The sequence below is a fragment of the Malaclemys terrapin genome, chromosome 5, assembly GCF_027887155.1.
Source record: "Malaclemys terrapin pileata isolate rMalTer1 chromosome 5, rMalTer1.hap1, whole genome shotgun sequence".
NCBI lineage: Eukaryota > Metazoa > Chordata > Testudines > Emydidae > Malaclemys > Malaclemys terrapin.
This window is the reverse complement of record NC_071509.1, coordinates 20,931,423-20,953,384: the sequence shown is the minus strand read 5'-3', so window position 1 is coordinate 20,953,384 and position 21,962 is coordinate 20,931,423. Positions and strand designations below refer to the sequence as shown.

The window sequence follows — 21,962 nt, the reverse complement described above, 5'->3', positions numbered from 1 at the left end:
GGTGGATCATAAGGGACATTTCACCAACATGGGAGGGCCAGGAAAGCTACATGATGCTCGCGTCTTCAGGCACTCTGGTCTGTTTTGAAAGCTGGAGGAAGGGACTTTCTTCCCGGACCAGAAAGTAACCGTTGGGGATGTTAAAATGCCTATCGTGATCCTTGGGGACCCAGCCTACCCCTTAATGCCATGGCTCATGAAGCCGTACACAGGCAGCCTGGACAGGAGTCAGGACCTGTTCAACTTTTGGCTGAGCAAGTGCCGAATGGTGGTGGAATGTGCATTTGGACGTTTAAAAGCGCGCTGGCGCAGCTTACTGACTCGCTCAGACCTCAGCGAAAAGAATATCCCCATTGTTATTGCTGCTTGCTGTGCGCTCCACAATATCTGTGAGAGTAAGGGGGAGACATTTATGACGGGGTGGGAGGTTGAGGCAACTCGCCTGGCCGCTGATTACGCGCAGCCAGACACCAGGGCGGTTAGAGGAGCACAGCAGAGTGCGGTGCGCATCAGAGAAGCTTTGAAAACGAGTTTTGTGACTGGCCAGGCTACGGTGTGAAACTTCTGTTTGTTTCTCCTTGATGAACCCTCCAACCTCCCCCTACCTGGTTCACTCTACTTCCCTGTAAACCAACCACCCCACCCTCCCCTCCCCACTTCGAGCACCGCTTGCAGAGGCAATAAAGTCATTGTTATTTCACATTCATGCATTCTTTATTAATTCCTCACACAAGTAGGGGGATAATTGCCAAGGTAGCCTGGGATGGGTGGGGGAGGAGGGATGGAAAAGGACACACTGCATTTTAAAACTAACTCTTATTGAGGCTATGGAACTTGGAGAGTATGAGAAGGTGGGAGTTGTCTTGCCAACTCTGAGAGGCTAATTAAGTAAGCGAAAAAAACTTTTGAAGTGATAATCAAAATAGCCCAGTACAGAAAGTTTGATAGGAAGTGTGAGAATACTTACAAGGGGGAAAAGTTTTTTTCTCTTACTTAATTGGCCTCTCAGAGTTGGTAAGACAACTCCCACCTTTTCATACTGTCTGTATGTGTATATATCTCCCCTCAATATATGTTCCATTCTATGCATCTGAAGAAGTGGGCTGTAGCCCAGGAAAGCTTATGCTCAAATAAATTTGTTAGTCTCAAAGGTGCCACAAGTACTCCTGTTCTTTTAGCACATAGTATGTGCCCCTTACCAAGACACATTAAGCACCATATGTGCCCATCATTAGGGGAAAACTACCGCCTCACATGCAAGGCAACTTTTAAAGCCTAGAAATTTGTGTTCAATCATAATGACTGGACCAGGTACTGGGAAAGTCCTACAGGCAAAGGAGAAAGTTTTGTCTCCTCAAATGAGGAAAGGAAACACTATCAAAAATGACTAACCTAATCTAATGACTAACTGCTAAATGCCCATCTATTTACAGCACAATGGACATGCCACACAGTGAGCAAGAAGTGTAGACACTGCAAATTCCAACTCCTGGCCATGGACACTGGGAAGGAATTGAGGGATGGTTGGGGTTAGCCCGCCCTTTATATGCCTTCGGGCTGGAGGGGCAAAGACACTGAGCATGCAGGTATGGCCACAAAGGATACTGCTGGCCAAAAGAATATGAATTTCAGTGCATAGGGCAAATTCACACCACCAGTGGAATGAATATATATATGAGACAAGCACTCAAAGAAGAACTGAACTTGTAACATGGGACAGTGTAACACTAGCAGAAAAGAGTTCTCTTGTATTTCACCTAAAGGACATGTACCTTATAGTTAGCATGGGTAGCTTTCAAGACATCATATAACTTGAGATAGGATGGAAGATGATAAAAACTGCCCAGTGACGATGATTTGCTTGTTGGAGCAGGCCCTGAAGTATCGGTTTGCCTAGTAGCTTATTAAAAGAGAAAAATAATCCTGAATAAATCAATTAGCACATTAACTATATTTCCTAATGTTCGTCAACATTTAATTTAAACACTTTGAAATTCACTGTAAAATGAGTCAACATATATATTAGAATAAGAACTGTTTAAGCTCCTAGAATGACGCAGAGGACCTGCATTTACAGTATTATAAAACAATACATTCTATGAGAATCAACTACAAAATAAGACAACTAACCCATACAGATCTCATTACTGAAGTTTCCAAGAATTATTTTAAAGCAGAATTAACTTTTTCTCCTTTTACTCCTGCCTATTTCTGCACTAGCTACAGAAAAACCTGCAAGCTCTTATATTTTCAGTATTTAGATTTTTGCTTTCCAGGATCACCCACTCTGTGCTCTGAATAGGAGCAGAGCTTCCATTTGCAAAGCATATGTACAAACTATTTTTGTTTTTATAGTCAAAAGTTTATGGGATTTGAAAGCGTGATTGTAACTGCAAGAGACACAAATCCATACTGCTACCAAAGAGTTCATGGGTTCTTTATGAAAAAGAATTGCCACTCAAGATTTAGTACTGAAAATAATTTGACCTTCTTCTGACTGTATGCAAACCTCTTCAGAATTAACATTGGAACTTCATAGTAAAGTGAATTACGCAAATCAGTGATTCTTCCAAATATACCACATGTACAAACACACACAATCTCCTTACCTGGATTAGTTTCACTACCCTTTTTAGGGCTCATTGGTACAGATGTTTGTTCCACAGGTTCTCTCTCTTTCCCTTTCCGACGAATTGGACTTAGAGAAGGTGGGTTTGAGAGAGAAGGTAATGTTGCCTAAAATAACATTTGAAACAGTGTGACAACTTAAATATCAGCACTTTTTCCTTCATCTAAACATAGAATACATTTATAGCGTTACATACGTTTAATTACACCTGCCTTTTTCAACAATGGTTGCACCTAATCTTATTCGTTTGGGGGTGTGACGCTGTATGATTAAAATATGACCATGTAGATTATTGTTGCTACCATTGTTATATAATTGCAACAAATCTTATACAAAGTACCATATATACTCCTTCATAATACTTTTGGTAAAAAAGTGATGCATCAAAGAGCAGGGGTCGGCTTATAAATGGGTCTACACCAAAATTTGATGATTTTAAACTCTATGGCAGGGGTCGGCAACCTGCAGAACGCGAACTGATTTACTGTGGCACGCTGCTGCCAGCCTGAGGTCCCTGCTGCCGGCCCCGCTCAGCCCGCTGCCGGCCTGGATGGACGGAACCCCAAGCTGGCAGCGGACTGAGTGGGGCTGGCGGTCGAGACCTGGGCTGGCGGGGGCCGGCGGCCGGAACCCGAGACCAACAGCAGGCTGAGCCGCTCAGCCTGCTGCCGGTCTGGGGTTCCGACCACCGGCCCCTATAAATGTAAAATGTATTACTAGCACGCGAAACCTTAAAATTACCGCAAATAAATGAAGTCTTGGCACACCACTTCTGAAAGGTTGCCATCGGCTGGAAACAGCGAACCGTGGCCACAGGGAGCTAAGGGGCTCCATGCCTGCAGACGCTCCAAGTAAACAAAATGTCCCAACCTGCCACTGGCTTACCCTGGCAGGCCGGGAGCCAAAGTTTTCCAACCCCTGAAATATAGGGTTGGCTTATGAAACGGTCATACAGTTTTTGCTATTTTTACCTATCCATTTTGGGGGGGGTCGGCTTATAAATGAACAGGCTAATGAACAAGTATATATGGTATGTCATGTAAGGCATCAATGGAAAAGTTACAGTCTACCAAATACAATTATCCTGTTTGTATGCATGTATCATCTTTGTATTTAAAGTTATGAATATTAATATGTATTTCAAATGTGTTTGCTTCTGGATTAACACCCATCAGGTAGTTTACATCCAATCTAGCCAGCATACTGAATGGACCATTCAAGTTGATGGCCCATCAACAAACACAATGGATCATAAAAGTTTATCCCCACCCAATTGGCTTGTCTGAGGACCTTTTAGCCAGAATATGCAAAATGGCTACTTCTATGACTCATCAAAGCATGCAAGGTCATGTGATTAGCTCATGTGACCCTGGACTCTATCTTGTGCCTGTACTTTTCCACAAATTAAGACTGAGAGCATCCGCTCCACATGGGAGGATGTATTAAAAACCCTGGAAGCATCTCCATTTTGCCTCTTTCCTGCTCTGATCTCTGGACTATGAACTTACACTAAGAGAAGCATTACAACCAATGGACTGGAGACCTTCCAATCCTTTGGCAGCTACCAGGACTTTACAAACCAGCAGTTTATTCCATCACTGCTTCAAACCTGATACAAAAACTTTGCAATGGTTGTATGTATTTGATTCCTTTGACCATTTTAACTCTCTCATCCTTTTCGCTTATAAATAAACCTTTAGATATTAAATACTAAAGGATTGAAACAGTGTGATTATTGGGTAAGACCTGAGTTATACATTTAACCTCACTATGTGGCTGATCTCTTGGGATTAGAAGAACCCTTTGTTTGATTAAATTGGCTTTAAATAACCACTCTTCATATAGTCTAGTGTCTGGGTGGTGAAATAAGTGCTGGAATGCCTAAGGACACTGCATTTCTGACTTCTTATGAACTGATGTGGTGAGACAGAAGTTTGCTTTTGTTACTGGCTTGGTATATCTTATGGAAGAATAATCACGAGTTTGGGGTGGGTCTGCCCCATTTCTCAGCAGTTTGTCCTGAATCTGTGTTGGAGAGGAGAGGAGAATACACGAATATTTTAAGTCTCAATTTAGGCATAAGAACTACAAAGACCAAGGAAACAAATTAAGTTTTATTACTAAGTTTCTCTGGGTTCCAGACAGGTAAAAGAATATCAAAAGCATTTTACTATATCCTTAGCAGCCTAACACCCTTAATGGACATGATGTAGTTAAGTCTCAAAATTTAGCCTACATTAAAAAAAAATTTGGTGAGCAATACCTTTCAAGTTACATTCTAGAAAACAAACCTTTCATTGTATAACCGAACACAAAAACAGCCTCTTTCAATTTAAAGTGTGTTTGGGGCTGCAAAAGAAGCCAGCCAACCAGACTGAAAGAAGCCCTTGGCAACAGTTTAACATGAGTGCATCACCCCAGTGCCTTGACCTCTGTACTGGCTCCTCAATAATACAGATTATAGGTCAAGGTCTCTGCTCCGATGTTCAAAGTCTTTCATGGGATTAACCTTGGTGACTTGAGAGATCACCTTCCATGACCATGACCTAGCTCCATGAGAGCTAAATTCTACCAGAAAAATGAAACTGTCCGCCAATAAGGGAGAGGCTCACGAATGCAGTAGACAGAAAATAAGCTTGCTCCCCCAGAGGCAGGAATGACCAGGTACTTCAATATTTTCAAAACTAAATGCAAAACTTGTTTCTTTGCCTTCACATTCTCAGTCAGTTCTTCCAATAAGCAAATAATAATTTTAAAGCCATGTGAACTAATCAAATTATTTCTTACGCAGGAAGAAAGAAGATTGTTATTTCTATATTCTTGGGAGGCATTAAAATGTTATGGTCATTGATAAATAAGACAAAAGGGATAAATATTAATAGACCCTCCCGAGAGCTGCAAAACAGCAACAATGATGTTACCACTCAGGATACATCCATCCTGCACTGGAGGTCTGGGGACAGCATGGGATGGCATATCCATGCTAGCTAGCATGGCTAAAAATAGGAGTGAAGACATGGCAGCATGAGACGCTGGGCACTTATTCGTATTGCTAACCCTCACTGAGGCCCACGCTGCCACGTCTTCACTGCTATTTTTAGCTATGCTAGCTAGATTAATGCTAGCGTAGGTATGCCAGCCCATGCTGCAATCGCACATCTGATCACAGTGCAAACAAACTCTCAGTGACTGAAGTAGACCAACACATTCCTAACCCTATGAAACAAAGGCTAGAGCTGACGGAATATTTGCTACAAGGACAAAAAAATCTGAGAGACAGAAAAATATCTTCTTAAAAGGTTGAAACTATTGAGCACAATGGAGTTCAACACAAAACTGTAAATCTGAAGACAACTGTTAGTGCCTCTTTAACATCACTAGTTTTCCTCATACACACACACACACCCCGAACACCCCACCAAAATAAAATGTGGCTGTCTAAATCGTCTCCAACAAGGTGCATAACTCAACAGCTCTTTATATCACAAGCATTTTGGAGTCATAAAACGTAATAAAAATCATACCTTTATTGCTGGGCCAGGAGCAACATCATCCACCACATGAGCACAAATATTAATGGTTTTCAGCAAATGAGAAAAGAGTTGTTCTACCAAAGTAACAAGAGTTCGGTCAGCCAAAGCTGGCCATGGCTCCTCTTGTTTAGCAGCACCTGGATTCATATCTTCTTCAGTAGTCCAGGGGGTTTTCAAAGATTTGGGAGCACTTGCTGAAATAACAAGCCCATTGCTTAAGAAAACTGGTATTTAAGAAATGTTAGCAGAAACTATTTTAAAAGTTGCATCTTTAAGTCAATTATATTCTCCATATGAGCAGAGATTACAAGACAAGGAAAAATAAAATCTTAAACAGTTTAGAGATAAGATGCTTGCACACACTTTCTCCACACTATTTTTTAAGTAAAATTTCATTTTATTTGAATTGTAAATATATATACCCACACATTATGTCTTATGTCTATACAGACAATAGTATATAGCTATGTGCACATAGTATGCATTAGTAAGTCAAGTATCAAAACCAAGTTGTTTCAGGCATGAAGTCTGAGCCTAAAGAAATGTAAACAAAGTTATAACTTGAGAAATATGTTCTGTTACCTACAGATCATATATGGGCCATTCCACACACAGATCCCTTCTCCTCGCTGTTGTTTAAAAATGGAGAGATCTCAAAGGTCCAGAAAGCACAGACCAGGTGGAAACCTGGGCTTTATGAGTCTATTCCAGCCTTAAAATTACAGTTATTAAAAAAACATGAAAGGCCTTGGTTTAGGTTTTGGCTAAAGTCATGTGTTGGCTAGTGACTTATTGGTCTGTTGTCAAGAGACATGATTATGCCTTGTGTTAACAGTGACTCCTTTAGCCAATTAAAATCCAGCAGGACCAACTCCAAAAGGGATCTGGTAATCATCCTGTAAAATGTTGTAAAGTGGTATTGGGAAGAAGGACAATATCCTTACCAGATTTATTTGGGCATAAGGTTTCGTGGGTAAAAAACCCCACTTCTTCAGATGCATGGAGTGAAAATTACAGATACAGGCATAAATTTACTGACACATGAAGAGAAGGGAGTTACCTTCCAAGTGGAGAACCAGTGTTGACAAGGGCCAATTCAGTCAGAGTGGATGTGGTCCACTCCCAATAATTGATGAGGAGGTGTCAATACCAAGAGAGGGAAAATTGATTTTGTAGTGAGCCAGCCACTCGCAGTCCATATTCAAGCCCAAATTAATGGTGTTAAGTTTGCAATGAATTGTAGGTCTGCAGTTTCTCTTTGAAGTCTATTTTTGAAGTTTTTTGTTGATGGATGGCTATTTTTAAATCTGTTATTGAAGGTCCAGGGAGATTGAAGTGTTCTCTTACTGGCTTTTGTATGTTATCATTCCTGATGTCTGATTTGTGTCCATTTACTCTTTTATGTAGAGACTGTCCGGTTTGGCAAATATGAACAGGAGGCTGCCAGGTAACTCTCCAACACCACATTCTACAGGCCACTATCCTCCGATCCCACTGAGGAGTGCCAAAAGAAACTACACCATCTGCTCAAGAAACTCCCCGCTATAGCATGGGAACAAATCTAGACAGAGACACACCCCCTAGAATCCCAGCCAGGGGTATTCTATCTGCTAACCAAGATCCATAAACCTAGAAATCCTAGACGCTCCATTATCTCAGGCATTGGCACTCCTACAGCAGGATTATCTGGCTATTTGGACTCTCTCCTCAGACCCTACACTACCAGCACTCCTACCTATCTTGGAGACACCACTGACTTCCTGAGGAAACTACAATGCAGTGGTGATCTTCCTAAAAACACCATCCAGGCCACCATGGATGTAGAAGTTCTTTACACCAATATGCCACACGAGGAAGGACTACAAACTGTCAGGAACAGTATCCCTGATGAGGCCACGGCCATAAAATGTGCTATTTATTATGTATTTTGATGTGCTGAATTCAAATATGACAATTAAAACAACTGATTGGCTACTGTTTCTAAGGTATTTAAGTTTTTACATTTTATGTCTATGTATATTGTGTACATGATAGAGTTTTAATCATAAACTGTAAACCTAGGTCTTATCATGTAAAGCAACCATAAACATGAAAATATTTCACCTGTCCTGTTTATGTAACACTTTAAAAATCAGCAAAAGGGTTATATAAATAAAATTTATTATGAAACAAAAGACAAAAAACTATTACGTACATAGTTTAATCCTATTCAGTGTCTACTCGGCGCTTCTTGGCTTGTCTCTTGTATTCATTAAATGGAGCATCTCGTCACTGTCCAACAATAGTCTGCAAGCATTGATGGGCTCCATTTGCCCTGATAGCATTTCTCCATTGTTGCAATGTCCTGGTGAAATCGCTCACCGTGCTCGTCGCTCACTGCTCCGCAGTTCGGTGGAAAAAAATCTAGATGAGAGTGCAAAAAATGTATCTTTAGTGACATGTTGCAACCAAGGCTTTTATATGCCTTGAGGAGGTTTTCCACCAACAACCTGTAGTTGTCTGCCTTGTTGTTTCCGAGAAAATTTATTGCCACTAACTGGAAGGCTTTCCATGCCGTCTTTTCCTTGCCACGCAGTGCATGGTCAAATGCATCATCTCGAAGAAGTTCACGAATCTGAGGACCAACAAAGACACCTTCCTTTATCTTAGCTTCACTTAACCTTGGAAATTTTCCACGGAGGTACTTGAAAGCTGCTTGTGTTTTGTCAATGACCTTGACAAAGTTCTTCATCAGACCCAGCTTGATGTGTTAAGGTGGTAACAAAATCTTCCTTGATTCAACAAGTGGTGGATGCTGAACACTTTTCCTCCCAGGCTCCAATGACTGTCGGAGTGGCCAATCTTTCTTGATGTAGTGGGAATCTCTTGCACGACTATCCCATTCGCAGAGAAAACAGCAGTACTTTGTGTATCCAGTCTGCAGACCAAGCAAGAGAGCAACAACCTTCAAATCGCCACAAAGCTGTCACTGATGTTGGTCATAGTTTATGCACCTCAAAAGTTGTTTCATGTTGTCATAGGTTTCCTTCATATGGACTGCATGACCAACTGGAATTGATGGCAAAACACTGCCATTATGCAGTAAAACTGCTTTAAGTCTCGTCTTCGATGAATCAATAAACAGTCTCCACTCATCTGGATCGTGAACGATGTTGAGGGCTGCCATCACACCATTGATGTTGTTGCAGGCTACAAGATCACCTTCCACGAAGAAGAATGGGACAAGATCCTTTTGACGATCACAGAACATGGAAACCCTAACATCACCTGCCAGGAGATTCCACTGCTGTAGTCTGGAGCCTAACAGCTCTGCCTTACTCTTGGGTAGTTCCAAATCCCTGACAAGGTCATTCAGTTCACCTTGCGTTATGAGGTGTGGTTCAGAGGAGGAGGATGGGAGAAAATGTGGATCCTGTGACATTGATGGTTCAGGACCAGAAGTTTCATCCTCTTCCTCGTCTGACTCAAGTGAGAATGATTCTGGTGCATGAGGAACCGGCAGTCCTTCTCCGTGGGGTACTGGACGTATAGCTGATGGAATGTTTGGATAATGCACAGTCCACTTTTTCTTCTTTGACACACCTTTCCCAACTGGAGGCACCATGCAGAAGTAACAATTGCTGGTATGATCTGTTGGCTCTCTCCAAATCATTGGCACTGCAAAAGGCACAGATTTCCTTTTCCTGTTCAACCACTGGTGAAGATTTGTTGCACAAGTGTTGCAGCATATGTGCGGGGCCCACCTCTTGTCCTGATCTCCAATTTTGCAGCCAAAAGAAAGGTGATAGGCTTTCTTAACCATAGTGGTTATACTGCGCTTTTGTGATGCAAAAGTCACTTCACCAAAAACATAGCAGAAGTTATCTGCACTGTTCACACAAGTACGAGGCATCTCTGCTCACTTTGGCTAAACAGAAATGTGTCCCTTTGCAAAATCAAACACTGACAAATAAGAGAGCACCACACTGTGACGTTGTGCAGTCTATATGATTTTATAAAAACTTGATAATTCAATATAATGTAACAGATAGTTTTAGAGAAAATACGGTAATAAGTGAATGTAACGTAACTGGGATATGCTTCATGCAAAAGGTCTCTTGTAAGGTATCATTACAAAGCTTATAATCTACTGAGTATGATCATCTGATTTGTATAAATGTACCGCTCTTGTATCTAAAACTAGAAATATAAAATGTAACTCTGAGGGCCTATTGTAATTGTGTAAAGTGTGGACCATTAACGATGGTTTGGAATCTTGATGACGCCCATTGTCTGCAGATGGCTGTATTTACCTGTGAGTCTTCCTGTATATGTGTGTGCTGGCAAGTGATTAATGAAGTCTTGCAGTGACATGTGATCATGTCACCTGAACTGGAATCCATCTTTAACCTGGTGCTTTTCCAGTGAGGGGAGGGGTGGAAACCCAGAGGGACAAAGGGTTCCCGCCTTATGCAAAAGATATATAAAGGGGTGGAAGAGAACAGAGAGGAGGAGCCATCATGAAGAATCCCCTAGCTACCACCTGAGCTGCAACAAGAGCTGTACCAGGGGAAAGAATTGTGCCCAGGCCTGGAAGGTGTCCAGTCTGAGAAAAAACTTATTGAAGCATCTCTGAGGGTGAGATTATCTGTATTCAGTTTGATTAGGCATAGATTTGCGCATTTTATTTTATTTTGCTTGGTGACTTACTTTGTTCTGTCTGTTACTACTTTGAACCACTTAAATCCTACTGTCTGTATTTAATAAAATCACTTTTTATTTAGTAATTTACTCAGAGTATGTATTAATACCTGGGGGAGCAAACAACTGTGCATATCTCTCTATCAGTGTTATAGAGGGCGAACAATTTATGAGTTTGCCCTGCATAGGCTTTATGCAGGGTAAAACGGATTTATCTGGGTTTAGACCCCATTGGGAGTGGGGCATCTGAGTGCTAAGGACAAGCACACTACTGTGAGCTGTTTTCAGGTAACTTGCAGGTTTAGGACAGGAGATTCAGACCCTGGATCTGTGTCTGGAGCTAGACGGGAGTGTCTGGCTCAGCAAGACAGGGTGCTGGAGTCCTGAGCTGGCAGGGAAAACAGAAGCAGGGGTAGTCTTTGCACATCAGGTGGCAGCTCCCAAGGGGATTTCTGTGATCCAACCCGTCACACACACTTTATGATTTCTAGAGCTGATATAGGGCAATTTGTTCAGCAGAGTGATGTAAGCTTCATTATGATTGCATCATCCATGACTTCTAGGAATAACATGATGCAATTCATATCATGTATGACGCAATACCAGCTTCAGATTGCATCATTCATTGTTTTGCCTAAAAAGCAAGTACTGTCCAAACCCAGTCATAGATTTATTCATAGATCCAGTCAAAGATGTATTTTAGTCATTTCTGGTTTAAATTGAGATCCCTTCCCTTTATAACTCACTTATCCTCCGCCATTCCCAAGTCAAGGGTCGTATATACTGACCCAATAGCATATCTTGAAAACTAGAGCCAATCAACAATTTTAAGCATCATTTTCATTCTCAGTGACCCAGAATTAGTAAAGTTTGACTACATTTATTTCAGAAGCATTTTGGCTGTAGAGCAGTGTAAGTGATGGTCACATAAACACCACCCTATACCAGAAACCTACTGACTGCTATACTTACCTACATGCCTCCAGCTTCCATCCAGAACACATCACATGATCCATTGTCTACAGCCAAGCCCTAAGATACAACTCAATTTGCTCCAATCCCTCAGACAGAGACAAACACCTACAAGATCTTTATCAAGTATTCTTAAAACTACAATACCCACCTGGAGAAGTTAGGAAACAGATTGACAAAGCGAGACTGATACCCAGAAGTCACCTACTACAGGACAGGCCCGATAAGGAATATAACAGAACACCACTGGCCATCATGTACAGCACCCAGCTAAAACCTCTCCAGCACATCATCAATGATCTACAACCTATCCTGGAAAATGATCCCTCACTCTCAGTCTTGGGAGGCAGGCCAGTCCTCACTTACAGACAGCCCCCCAACTTGAAGCAAATACTCACCAGCAACTACACACCACACCACAGAAACACTAACCCAAGAACCGATCCTGTAACAAACCCTGTTGCCTACTCTGTCCCTATGTCTACTCTAGCGACACCATCACAGGACCCAACCACATCAGCCACACCATCAGGGACTCATTCACCTGCACATCTACCAATGTGATATATGCCATCATGTGCCAGCAATGCCCCTCTGCCATGTACATTGGCCAAACCGGACAGTCTCTACGTAAAAGAATAAATGGACACAAATCAGACATCAGGAATGGTAAAAGCCAGTAGGAGAACAATGTCCCGGGAGATAGACGTGAACAACAGATTTAAAAGTAGCCATCCTTCAACAAAAAAACTTCAGAAACAGACTTCAAAGAGAAACTGCAGAGTTACAATTCATTTGCAAGCTTAACAGCATTAATTTGGGCTTGAATAGGGACTGCGAGAGGCTGGCTCACTACAAAAGCAATTTTTCCTCTCTTGGTATCAATTTTGGGAATGGACCACATCCACTGTGACTGAATTGGCCTTGTCAGCACTGGCTCTCCACTTGTAAAGTAACTCCCTTCTCTTCATGTGCCAGTATATTTATGCCTGTGTCTGTAATTTTCACTCCATGCATCTGAAGAAGTGGGTTTTTTACCCACGACACCTTATGCCCAAATAAATCTGTTAGTCTTTAAGGTGCCACAGGACTTCTTGTTATTTTTGTGGATACAGACTAACATGGCTACCCCTCTGATACTTATTATGGTTAGGATATTATCAGGTCATACATAGGGAAAGCCAATTGTACAAATATTATTAAAATTTGAGAAGGCCCACAGATCAGATAATTGCCATGCACTAGCATCAGATGCCCAGCCCAACAAGGAGAAACCATTAGACTTGAAAGATAATCCAAAAGGGGGTAGAACAACCTTTTTTTTTTGCCCTGCATTTCTTCAGCTCTGAAGCTTGCAAGTATTTTATTGTTTAGAGTGAAATGGAGATGGGGCATTCTGACTACATAATGGAGATTATGACACTGAGCACACACTAACACAACCCAACAATTTTTGTCTACCTGCAAGCAAGTTTCCAGCCAAAATCAAAGCATCTTGATGTGCAGAAAGATCCAGTGGAAACCAGGCCGTTGAAAGAAGGGACAAAACCATTCCAGCCATTCCAATGGTACAGCTCTTCCGAGATTCCTCCGAAGGACTCAGTTGGGAAGCACTGAAAGTTTCATTAGGAAATTGTCATACATGTCTTCCTAGGCAAATTTTCAGTCTTATGGAAACTAAGAACAGTGTGGTACATGGTTTTAACATTATATTTCTTATTAATTTGAAACTATTAATCTATCTGTATGGCTGAACTACCTTTAGTATCTTGAATTAAGTACACACAAAAAGTTTCAGCAAAGATTAACATGGAAGCTGTTGTGCATCCAATGAAGAACTAGAGTGCTTTGCTACTGCAGTGATCATCACAGCTACTTAGGGAACCTACTGCTAATTTGCATATTTCAATATTAAGGCATGATGTAAAACAAAACAATGGTTTGTTATAATGAACTATAGAATTAAAATGTTCGCAAATATATAATGTATGTTTGGATGCTCTGTTAAAGATGTTTAGAAATAGGCACATACTAAGAATAGCAATGGAAAAGGATGTGGATTTAAATGTTTCAAAAGTTAAGCTCAAACACAGCATAGAAACGGTTGGTCTTAGTTTTAGACTTATTGAGGAACACCAGTTAATATTAGGGGGTAGCCAGGTGTCCAGTTTTCGACCGGAAAAGTTTTTTGACCAGGCCGTTAAAAGTCTGGTTGGCGTGGAGTTGGCAGGCTCCCTACCAGACTCCGCACAGCTCCCAGGAAGTGGCAACATGTCCCTCTGGCTCCTAGGCAGAGGGACGGCTAGGGGGCCTCTATGTGCTGCCCCCACCCTGAGCGCCGGCTGCGCAACTCCCATTGGTCAGGAACCGCGGCCAATGGGAGCTGCGGGGGAGACTCCTGCAGCGCGCAGAGCTGCCTGGCCTCGCCTCTGTCTAAGAGTGGGAGGGAGGACATGCCACCGCTTCCCGGGAGCCGACTGATGTAAGTGCTACCCAGAGCCCTCTCCCCTCACCCCCTAACACACCCCAATCCCCTGCCCAGCCGAAGCCCCCTCCCATACTCCAATACCCTGCCCCAATCCAGAGCCCCCTCCTGCACCCAAAACCCGTCAGCTCCAGTCCGAAGTCCCCTCCTGCACCCCAATCCTCTCATCCCTGGTTCCAACCTGGAGCACACACCTCAGCCGGAGCCCTCACCCCCTCAACTCCCTGCCTGGAGCCCCCTCCCACCATCAATGCACACAACACGTTACCAAAATGAGTTTCTACTCCACAGAATTCACAATCTAAATTAATACAAGAATGAGAGGAAACAACCAATTGGAGGGCTTGGGAAAAGAGAAAGCCAAAAAAACAATAACATGACCATGCAATCATGTAGGAGTACTGCATGCCTTTTGAGGATGGTTTTTATTTGAACTTGGTATTTGTACATTTTATATGCACAAATTGGCAAGCCACCCTGAAGGGAGTGGAGCAGAAATTTAATGAAAAGAGTGGAGGTATAGTGGACAGGTCATTTCAAATTTATGGACAGAATGAAAAACAACAGAGATAGGAATGGGAGGGAGTAATCAGACAAGCAGTATGGGCAGAGTAAAGAAAACATGAGAGAGACTAAAAGAAGACAAAGCTGAGAGAAATACGAGGGGCTAAACAACGGAGGGCCTGGAAAATGAGAATAAGCAGCTTCATTTTGGACCTACATATGGGACTTTTAACAAGACTGAGCCCCATAAAGAGACACTGATTTTGTGTTGACTCAGAAAAGGGCATGAGTTATTTATTAAATCATCAACCCCACTTTCTACAGTACTCTACTTTTTCTTTGTGATCTCCCAACACAGGGATTGATTTAAAATCATGATTTTATTCACCTAGTGGAAAGCCTGAATTTAAATTATCAATTTTAATCAGCATTTCCATTTGTACTTCAGTTATTTTCTAAAGAAAGGTGCATTCTTGTTGGTTGATTCAAACATGTTGATTTCCAACTAAATAAAGCCTTGGCCCTAGATTTGGTAAATCTTTTTGCTACATAGGAAGATATACTATAACCATATACATTTATTGAAGCAATTATATAGCTTAATATTTTCAAATTCTTATTAGCTGTATATTTTTAGTATTCTAGAAAATGGTGACTGATATATTTCTTATTTACTAGATAATTAACGTTTGGCTCATTTGCATCAAGCTGCATTAGGATGGTAACTAATTTAATTAGACACAAAACAGCATATACATTTATTTTTATTAAACAAAGCAAATGTACACAAATGCTTTGGGTACATAAACTTCTCTTATAAATGTGTTTCACATTTATAACTAAACTATAACAAGTTTAGGCCTTAACATATTTTGTATTAAATTCAGATTTCATTTTAAACAGGTTTATTTTTAAAAAGAAAAAAATAACAAACAAAATTTAAAAAATCCAATAAAAAAAATCTTTTTTTATTTTTCAAAAAAAACCTATAGATTTTTATCCATCCTTCCTGCCAGTCAAATATTGATCAGGTCTGAACCTATTTCACCTGTAAAATGAGAAGATTATAGCTCAAAAAAGATAAGCTTTCAGCACACAGATGTCGCACACAGTATACTGAATGGATGGACTGCTAATTGCAATAGTATTGCAAAATTGAGCCTGATATAGAAAGATAGGGCAAGACGATGAACAAAAAAGATACACTTGTCTTTAAAGAGATTATACTTCACAACACAACTTCAGGCAACCAGAGAAGCAACAAGATTTTGTAATTTTACCACAAGTAATGAAATTAAGGCACAGATTCCCCTTGCGATTCAGTCACCAGAAAGGGAGAAAAACCGCTGAAGTAGAAAACATGAGAAAGCATGTGAGAGACTAATTCTGTATATGTGGAAATAGGGAGAGAAACCAGCACCCAAGCAAACGTATGAACTTAAAAGTAGGGTTACCATACGTCCGGATTTTCCTGGACATGTCCGGCTTTTGGGGGCTCAAATCCCCGTCCGGGGGGAAATCCCCAAAAGCCGGGCATGTCCGGGAAAATCGGGAGGAAGGGAGGGCTCGGCTGGGGTCGGCGGTGCGGGGCCGGGCCGGGGTCGCGGGCATGGTGCCGGGCCGGGAGCCGGGCCGGGCGCGCAGTGCCGGGCCGGGGTCCAGGGGCGCGGTGCCGGGCCGGGGGCCAGGCCGGGCCGGGAGCCAGGGTTGCGGTGCCGGGCCGGGCTGGGCGGGGAGCCGGGGGCGCGGTGCCGGGCCAGGGGTCCGGGCCTGCGGGGTCGGGAGTCCGGGTCTGGGGAGCGGGGCCGGGAGCCGGTTGCGGGAGCTGGGCCCGGGCCCGCGGTGCCGGGAGGTGCGCCGGGCCGCCGGGGGCCGGCAGTGCTGGGCGGGCCGGGGGTGGTCGGCCCGGGGCCGGCACCCCAGGGCCCGAGCCGACCCAGGCTGGAGCCGCCGGGTGGCCAGCCTGGGCCGTGCCTCCTCCCCCCACACTCCCCCTTACCTGCTTCAGGCTTCCCGCGAATCAAATGTTCAGAGCAGGGGAGGGGGCGGAGACTTTGGGGAGGGGGCGGAGTTGGGGCGGGGGGGCTTGGGCGGGGCCGGGGCCCCATGGAGTGTCCTCCATTTGGAAGCACAAAATATGGTAACCCTACTTAAAAGACTTGAACAGAAGCCTAATGTAAGGGAGGAGGGGCACCAACACCAGCAAAAGCAGTACAGTTGGCATGGGAAGTGCAGACAGATGATAGTTTATTACTGTATATTCGGTTAACTGAAAATAGTAGATGCAGCAGAAACACACACACACACGAATAAATAAGAAAACTTGGAACAACAAGTTTTGACCAAAACAAAAAAAATCCCACAAACCAAGCAGATGCACAGCCACACAACATGTGAAATCAGCTACAATATTTACACCTGTGCAGTAACTGATTTTAGTGGACATGCAGCAATACACACAGGATCAAACCCTAATATTAAAAAGGCTACAGTTACTTTAAGTAACAGATCTCTTTGGAAGACAGGCAGTATCTTAGGGCTTTCGAAATCACTTTAATCACATAAGTGGAAGTATGCACTTCAACTAGTGCTTTCCATTTCTCAGACTTCCCGGTAAAAGCAACTGGAAAGCGTCTGCCAGTCCCCTTTATACAAACAGCTATACACTACTTTCCATTGCCAAACACCTACAACACAGACATTTGACAAACAAACACTGATTTTTTTCTAACAGTTACAACCAATACCACAGAATTTGGACTGTATTATTTAAGATTGTGGAAAGTGCTGTTATTTGGTTCAATGCCTGCCTGTTATGAGCCTAATATGTTAAAACCTGTCTGTATGAAATATTTAAACAACTGCTAAGTGAGGCTTAACAGCAAATAATTAAAGCAGGGCTTCTGATACCTGAATGAGTGTCCTCTGTTTTTGTAAACATGAATTCTAGAAGCTTGTATACTGGATGAAGAAACATACCCACAGTGCCATCCTACAGTCCATGTGCAGACTGGAAACGTTGTGGAGAGAAGACACAAAGCTTCACAGCAGCCAAACTGAAAAAATTAAGCAATATGGTACAATGTTAACAGTATAGGGAGTAGGAGCACAATACATTGTATTTCCATCATTAACATTTTTTCATTACCTGCTATATGACACTTGGGGCACATGCATACAGCAAGAAAGTACTGAATTTTTTTTTTATAGATAGAATAAAAAAATATTAAAATTATTTATGTTATTTATAGATTATAAAAATACTCACCGTAAGTGCTCTTGTAGTTGATGTTGTCAATGCCTGGGAAACGGCTGAGATAACCCTAGAAAGGTTGTTTTCCATAGTGACATCTGTTGGACTTTGCACCATGTTGTAACCCCTGTATGTTCTGAATCAAGCATAATTAACTAATTAAAACATGAGTATAAAAAAGTCAAACAGTATCTTGTTAAAAATAGTTAAAATTAAACGTGAATGATGGTTAAGGAGATAAATTTCACAAAATGTCCACCAGATATTAAACAAGACGTAACAATGAAATGCAACACATAATCGTACTCGCATTCTAAATCCCAATTAACTATCTTTGTAGAATTACATTTTAAGCTGCAAGCTCTTATGGTATTACTGCTGGAGCGACTAAAGCAGGTTTTGTTTTTTTTTTAAATTGCTCATCTCATCGCACTGCCAGTGCATAGCAACAGACTGATTTTCCAATACCTAACTAAGCTCTTTGTAAGGGTACATCTACACTACAGCGGGGAGTCGATTTAAGATACGCAAATTCAGCTACGTGAATAGCGTAGCTGAATTCGACGTATTGCAGCCGACTTACTCCGTTGTGAGGACGGCAGCAAAATCAACTTCTGCCGCTTTTTGTCGGCGGCGCTTACTACCACCTCCGCTGGTGGAGTTAGAGCGCCGATTCGGGGATAAATCGATCCCCGAGAGGTCTATTTCTACCCGCCAATTCAGGCGGGTAGTATAGACCAGACCTCAGTTATCACTCTTCTAGCACTGGCTCTTAGTTTCTGCTTAAACATATCTAACTGTTTCAGACCACAAAGGCCTGGTCTACACTACGAGTTTAGGTTGAATTTAGCAGCGTTAAATAGAATTAAGCCTGGATACATCCACACAACAAAGCCCTTTTTTTCAACTTAAAGGGCCCCTTAAACCGGTTTCTTTACTCCACCTCCGACGAGGGGATTAGTGCTAAAATCGGCCTTTGCGGGTCGGATTTGGGGTAGCGTGGACGGAATTCGACGTTACTGGCCTCCGGGAGCTATCCCATGGTGCTTCATTGTGACCGCTCTGGACAGCACTCTCAACTCAGATGCACTGACCAGGTAGACAGGAAAAGCCACGCGAACATTTGAATTTCATTTCCTGTTTGCCCAGTGTGGAGAGCACAGGTGACCACGCAGAGCTCATCAGCACAGGTAACCGTGATGGAGTCCCAGGATCGCAAAAGAGCTCCAGCATGGACAGAACGGGAGGTACGGGATCTGCTCGCCATATGGGGAGACGAATCAGTGCTAGCTGAACTCCGTAGCAGTAAACGAAATGGCAAAATATTAGAAAAAGTCTCAAAGGCCATGAACGACAGAGGCCATAACAGGGACGCACAGCAGTGCCGCTTGAAAATTAAGGAGCTAAGGCAAGCCTACCACAAAGCCAGAGAGGCAAACGGAAAGTCTGGGGCAGAGCCGCAAACATGCCGCTTCTACACGGAGCTGCATGCCATGCTAGGGGGTGCAGCCACCACTACCCCAACCGTGTGCATTGACTCCATCAATGGAGAATCACGCAACAGGGAAGCGGGTTCGGGGTACAAGGAAGATGATGATGAAAACAATGAAGATAGCTCACAGCAAGGAAGCGGAGAAACCGGTTTCCCCAACAGCCAGGATATGTTTATCATCCTGGACCTGGAACCAGTAACCCCCGAACTCACCCAAAGCATGCTCCCAGACCCTGAGGGCACACAAGGGACCTCTGGTGAGTGTACCTTTGTAAATATTACACATGGTTTAAAAGCAAGTGTGTTTAACGATTAATTTGCCCTGGCAATCGCGGCCAGTACAGCTACTGGAAAAGTCTGCTAACGTGCATGGGGATGGAGTGGAAATCCTCCAGGGACATCTCCAGAAAGCTCTCCTTCATGTACTCCCAAAGCCTTTGCAAAAGGTTTCTGGGGAGGGCTGCCTTATCCCGTCTGCCATGGTAGGACACTTTACCACGCCAAGCCAGTAGCACATAGTTTGGAATCATTGCATAACAAAGCATAGCAGCGTATGGTCCCGGTGTTTGCTGGCATGCAGACAACATCCATTCCTTATCTCGCTTTGTTATCCTCAGGAGAGTGATATCATTCACGGTCACCTGGTTGAAATGGGGTGATTTTATTAAGGGGGCATTCAGAGGTGCCTGTTCCTGCTCAGCTGAACAGAAATGTTCCCTGCTGTTAGCCACGCGGTGGGGGGGAAGGGTGAAGTGCTCATCCCAGAGAATTGTGTGTGTGTGTGGGGGGGGGGGGGGTAGTTGGGTTTGTGCTGCATGTTAATCCGGAAACCGCAGCCCCTCCTTTTACATTGCAAACCCATTTTAAATGGCCAACCCAACAGATGCTTGGTATGGGAAATGAGGGCGCTACTGTTTGAAACCATTCCCACATGTTAAGAAGGTTAAAAAAGCCAAAAAAAGACTGTGGCTTACCATGGCTGCCTGCAAGCCGAAATCTGTTGCTTGGCACTGCGTGAGTGATCTCTCACACCAAACCGGCAGGCCCTCAATATAAGAGGAAAAATGCGACCTTGTAACGAAAGCACATGTGCTGTGTAATGTGAACAGCAAACTTTAACGTGAAAGAGTGTACCCATTGGTCTCTAAAGTGTGTTTTTTTTAACCACCTCTCCTTTCTCCTCCACCAGCTGCAAATGTTTCTCCTTCACAGAGGCTAGTGAAGATTAGAAGGAGAAAACGGCGGACTCGGGATGATATGTTCTCAGAGCTCCAGATGTCCTCCCACGCTGACAAAGCACAGCAGAATGCGTGGAGGCAGTCAATGTCAGAGTGCAAAAAAGCACAATATGAACGATAGGACAGGTGGCGGGCTGAAGAGGATAAGTGGCGTCAGCTTGCTGACAGAAGGCAAGAGTTGATGCAACTGATATGCTCCAGCGTACGGCTGAGCTGCAGGAAAGGCAGCAGGAGCAGAGACCGCCGCTACAGCCCCGGTGTAACCAACAGCCCTCCTCCCCAAGTTCCATAGCCTCCTCACCCAGACGCCCAAGAACGCGGTTGGGGGGCCTCCGGCCACTCAGTCACTCCATCCCAGATGATTGCCCAAGCATCAGAAGGCTGGCCTTCAATAAGTGTTAAAGTTTTAAAGTTTTAAACTGCAGTGTGTCCTTTTCCTTCCCTCCTCCCACACCCCTCCCGGGGTACCTTGGCAGTTATCCCCCTAATTGTGTGATGAATTAATAAAGAATGCATGAATGTGAAGTAACAATGACATTATTGCCTCTGCAAGCGGTGCTCGAAGTGGGGAGGGGAGGGTGGTTAGTTTACAGGGAAGTACAGTGAACCGGAGGTGGGAGGGGCGGAGGGTTCATCAAGGAGAAACAAACAGAAGTTTCACACCGTAGCCTGGCCAGTCACAAAACTCGTTTTCAAAGCTTCTCTGATGCGCACCGCACCCTGCTGTGCTCCTCTAACCGCCCTGGTGTCTGGCTGCGCATAATCAGCGGCCAGGCGAGTTGCCTCAACCTCCCACCCCGCCATAAATGTCTCCCCCTTACTCTCATAGATATTGTGGAGCACACAGCAAGCAGCAATAACCATGGGGATATTCTTTTCGCTGAGGTCTGAGCGAGTCAGTAAGCTGCGCCAGCGCGCTTTTAAACGTCCAAATGCACATTCCACCACCATTCGGCACTTGCTCAGCCAAAAGTTGAACAGGTCCTGACTCTTGTCCAGGCTGCCTGTGTACGGCTTCATGAGCCATGGCATTAAGGGGTAGGCTGGGTCCCCAAGGATCACGAGAGGCATTTCAACATCCCCAACAGTTATTTTCTGGTCCAGGAAGAAAGTCCCTTCCTCCAGCTTTCAAAACAGACCAGAGTTCCTGAAGACGCGAGCATCATGTACCTTTCC

General features: G+C 43.4%; 1 protein-coding gene across 5 annotated transcripts in view; it reads right to left on the bottom strand.

Annotated features, from left to right (window-relative positions):
• HTT (huntingtin) overlaps positions 1-21,962 on the bottom strand; it is a 209,579-nt gene that overhangs the window by 101,053 nt on the left and 86,564 nt on the right. For 4 of the 5 annotated variants that reach the window (XM_054030679.1, XM_054030683.1, XM_054030680.1 and 1 more), the window contains 6 exons: positions 18,072-18,192; positions 17,714-17,859; positions 13,276-13,427; positions 6,154-6,356; positions 2,610-2,736; positions 1,773-1,900 (listed from right to left, as the gene is read on the bottom strand). In XM_054030679.1, coding sequence (XP_053886654.1) covers positions 1,773-1,900; positions 2,610-2,736; positions 6,154-6,356; positions 13,276-13,427; positions 17,714-17,859; positions 18,072-18,192 — 877 coding nt within the window. The remainder of the gene's footprint in view (positions 1-1,772; positions 1,901-2,609; positions 2,737-6,153; positions 6,357-13,275; positions 13,428-17,713; positions 17,860-18,071; positions 18,193-21,962) is intronic. The other variant, XM_054030681.1, reaches the window with a different exon arrangement.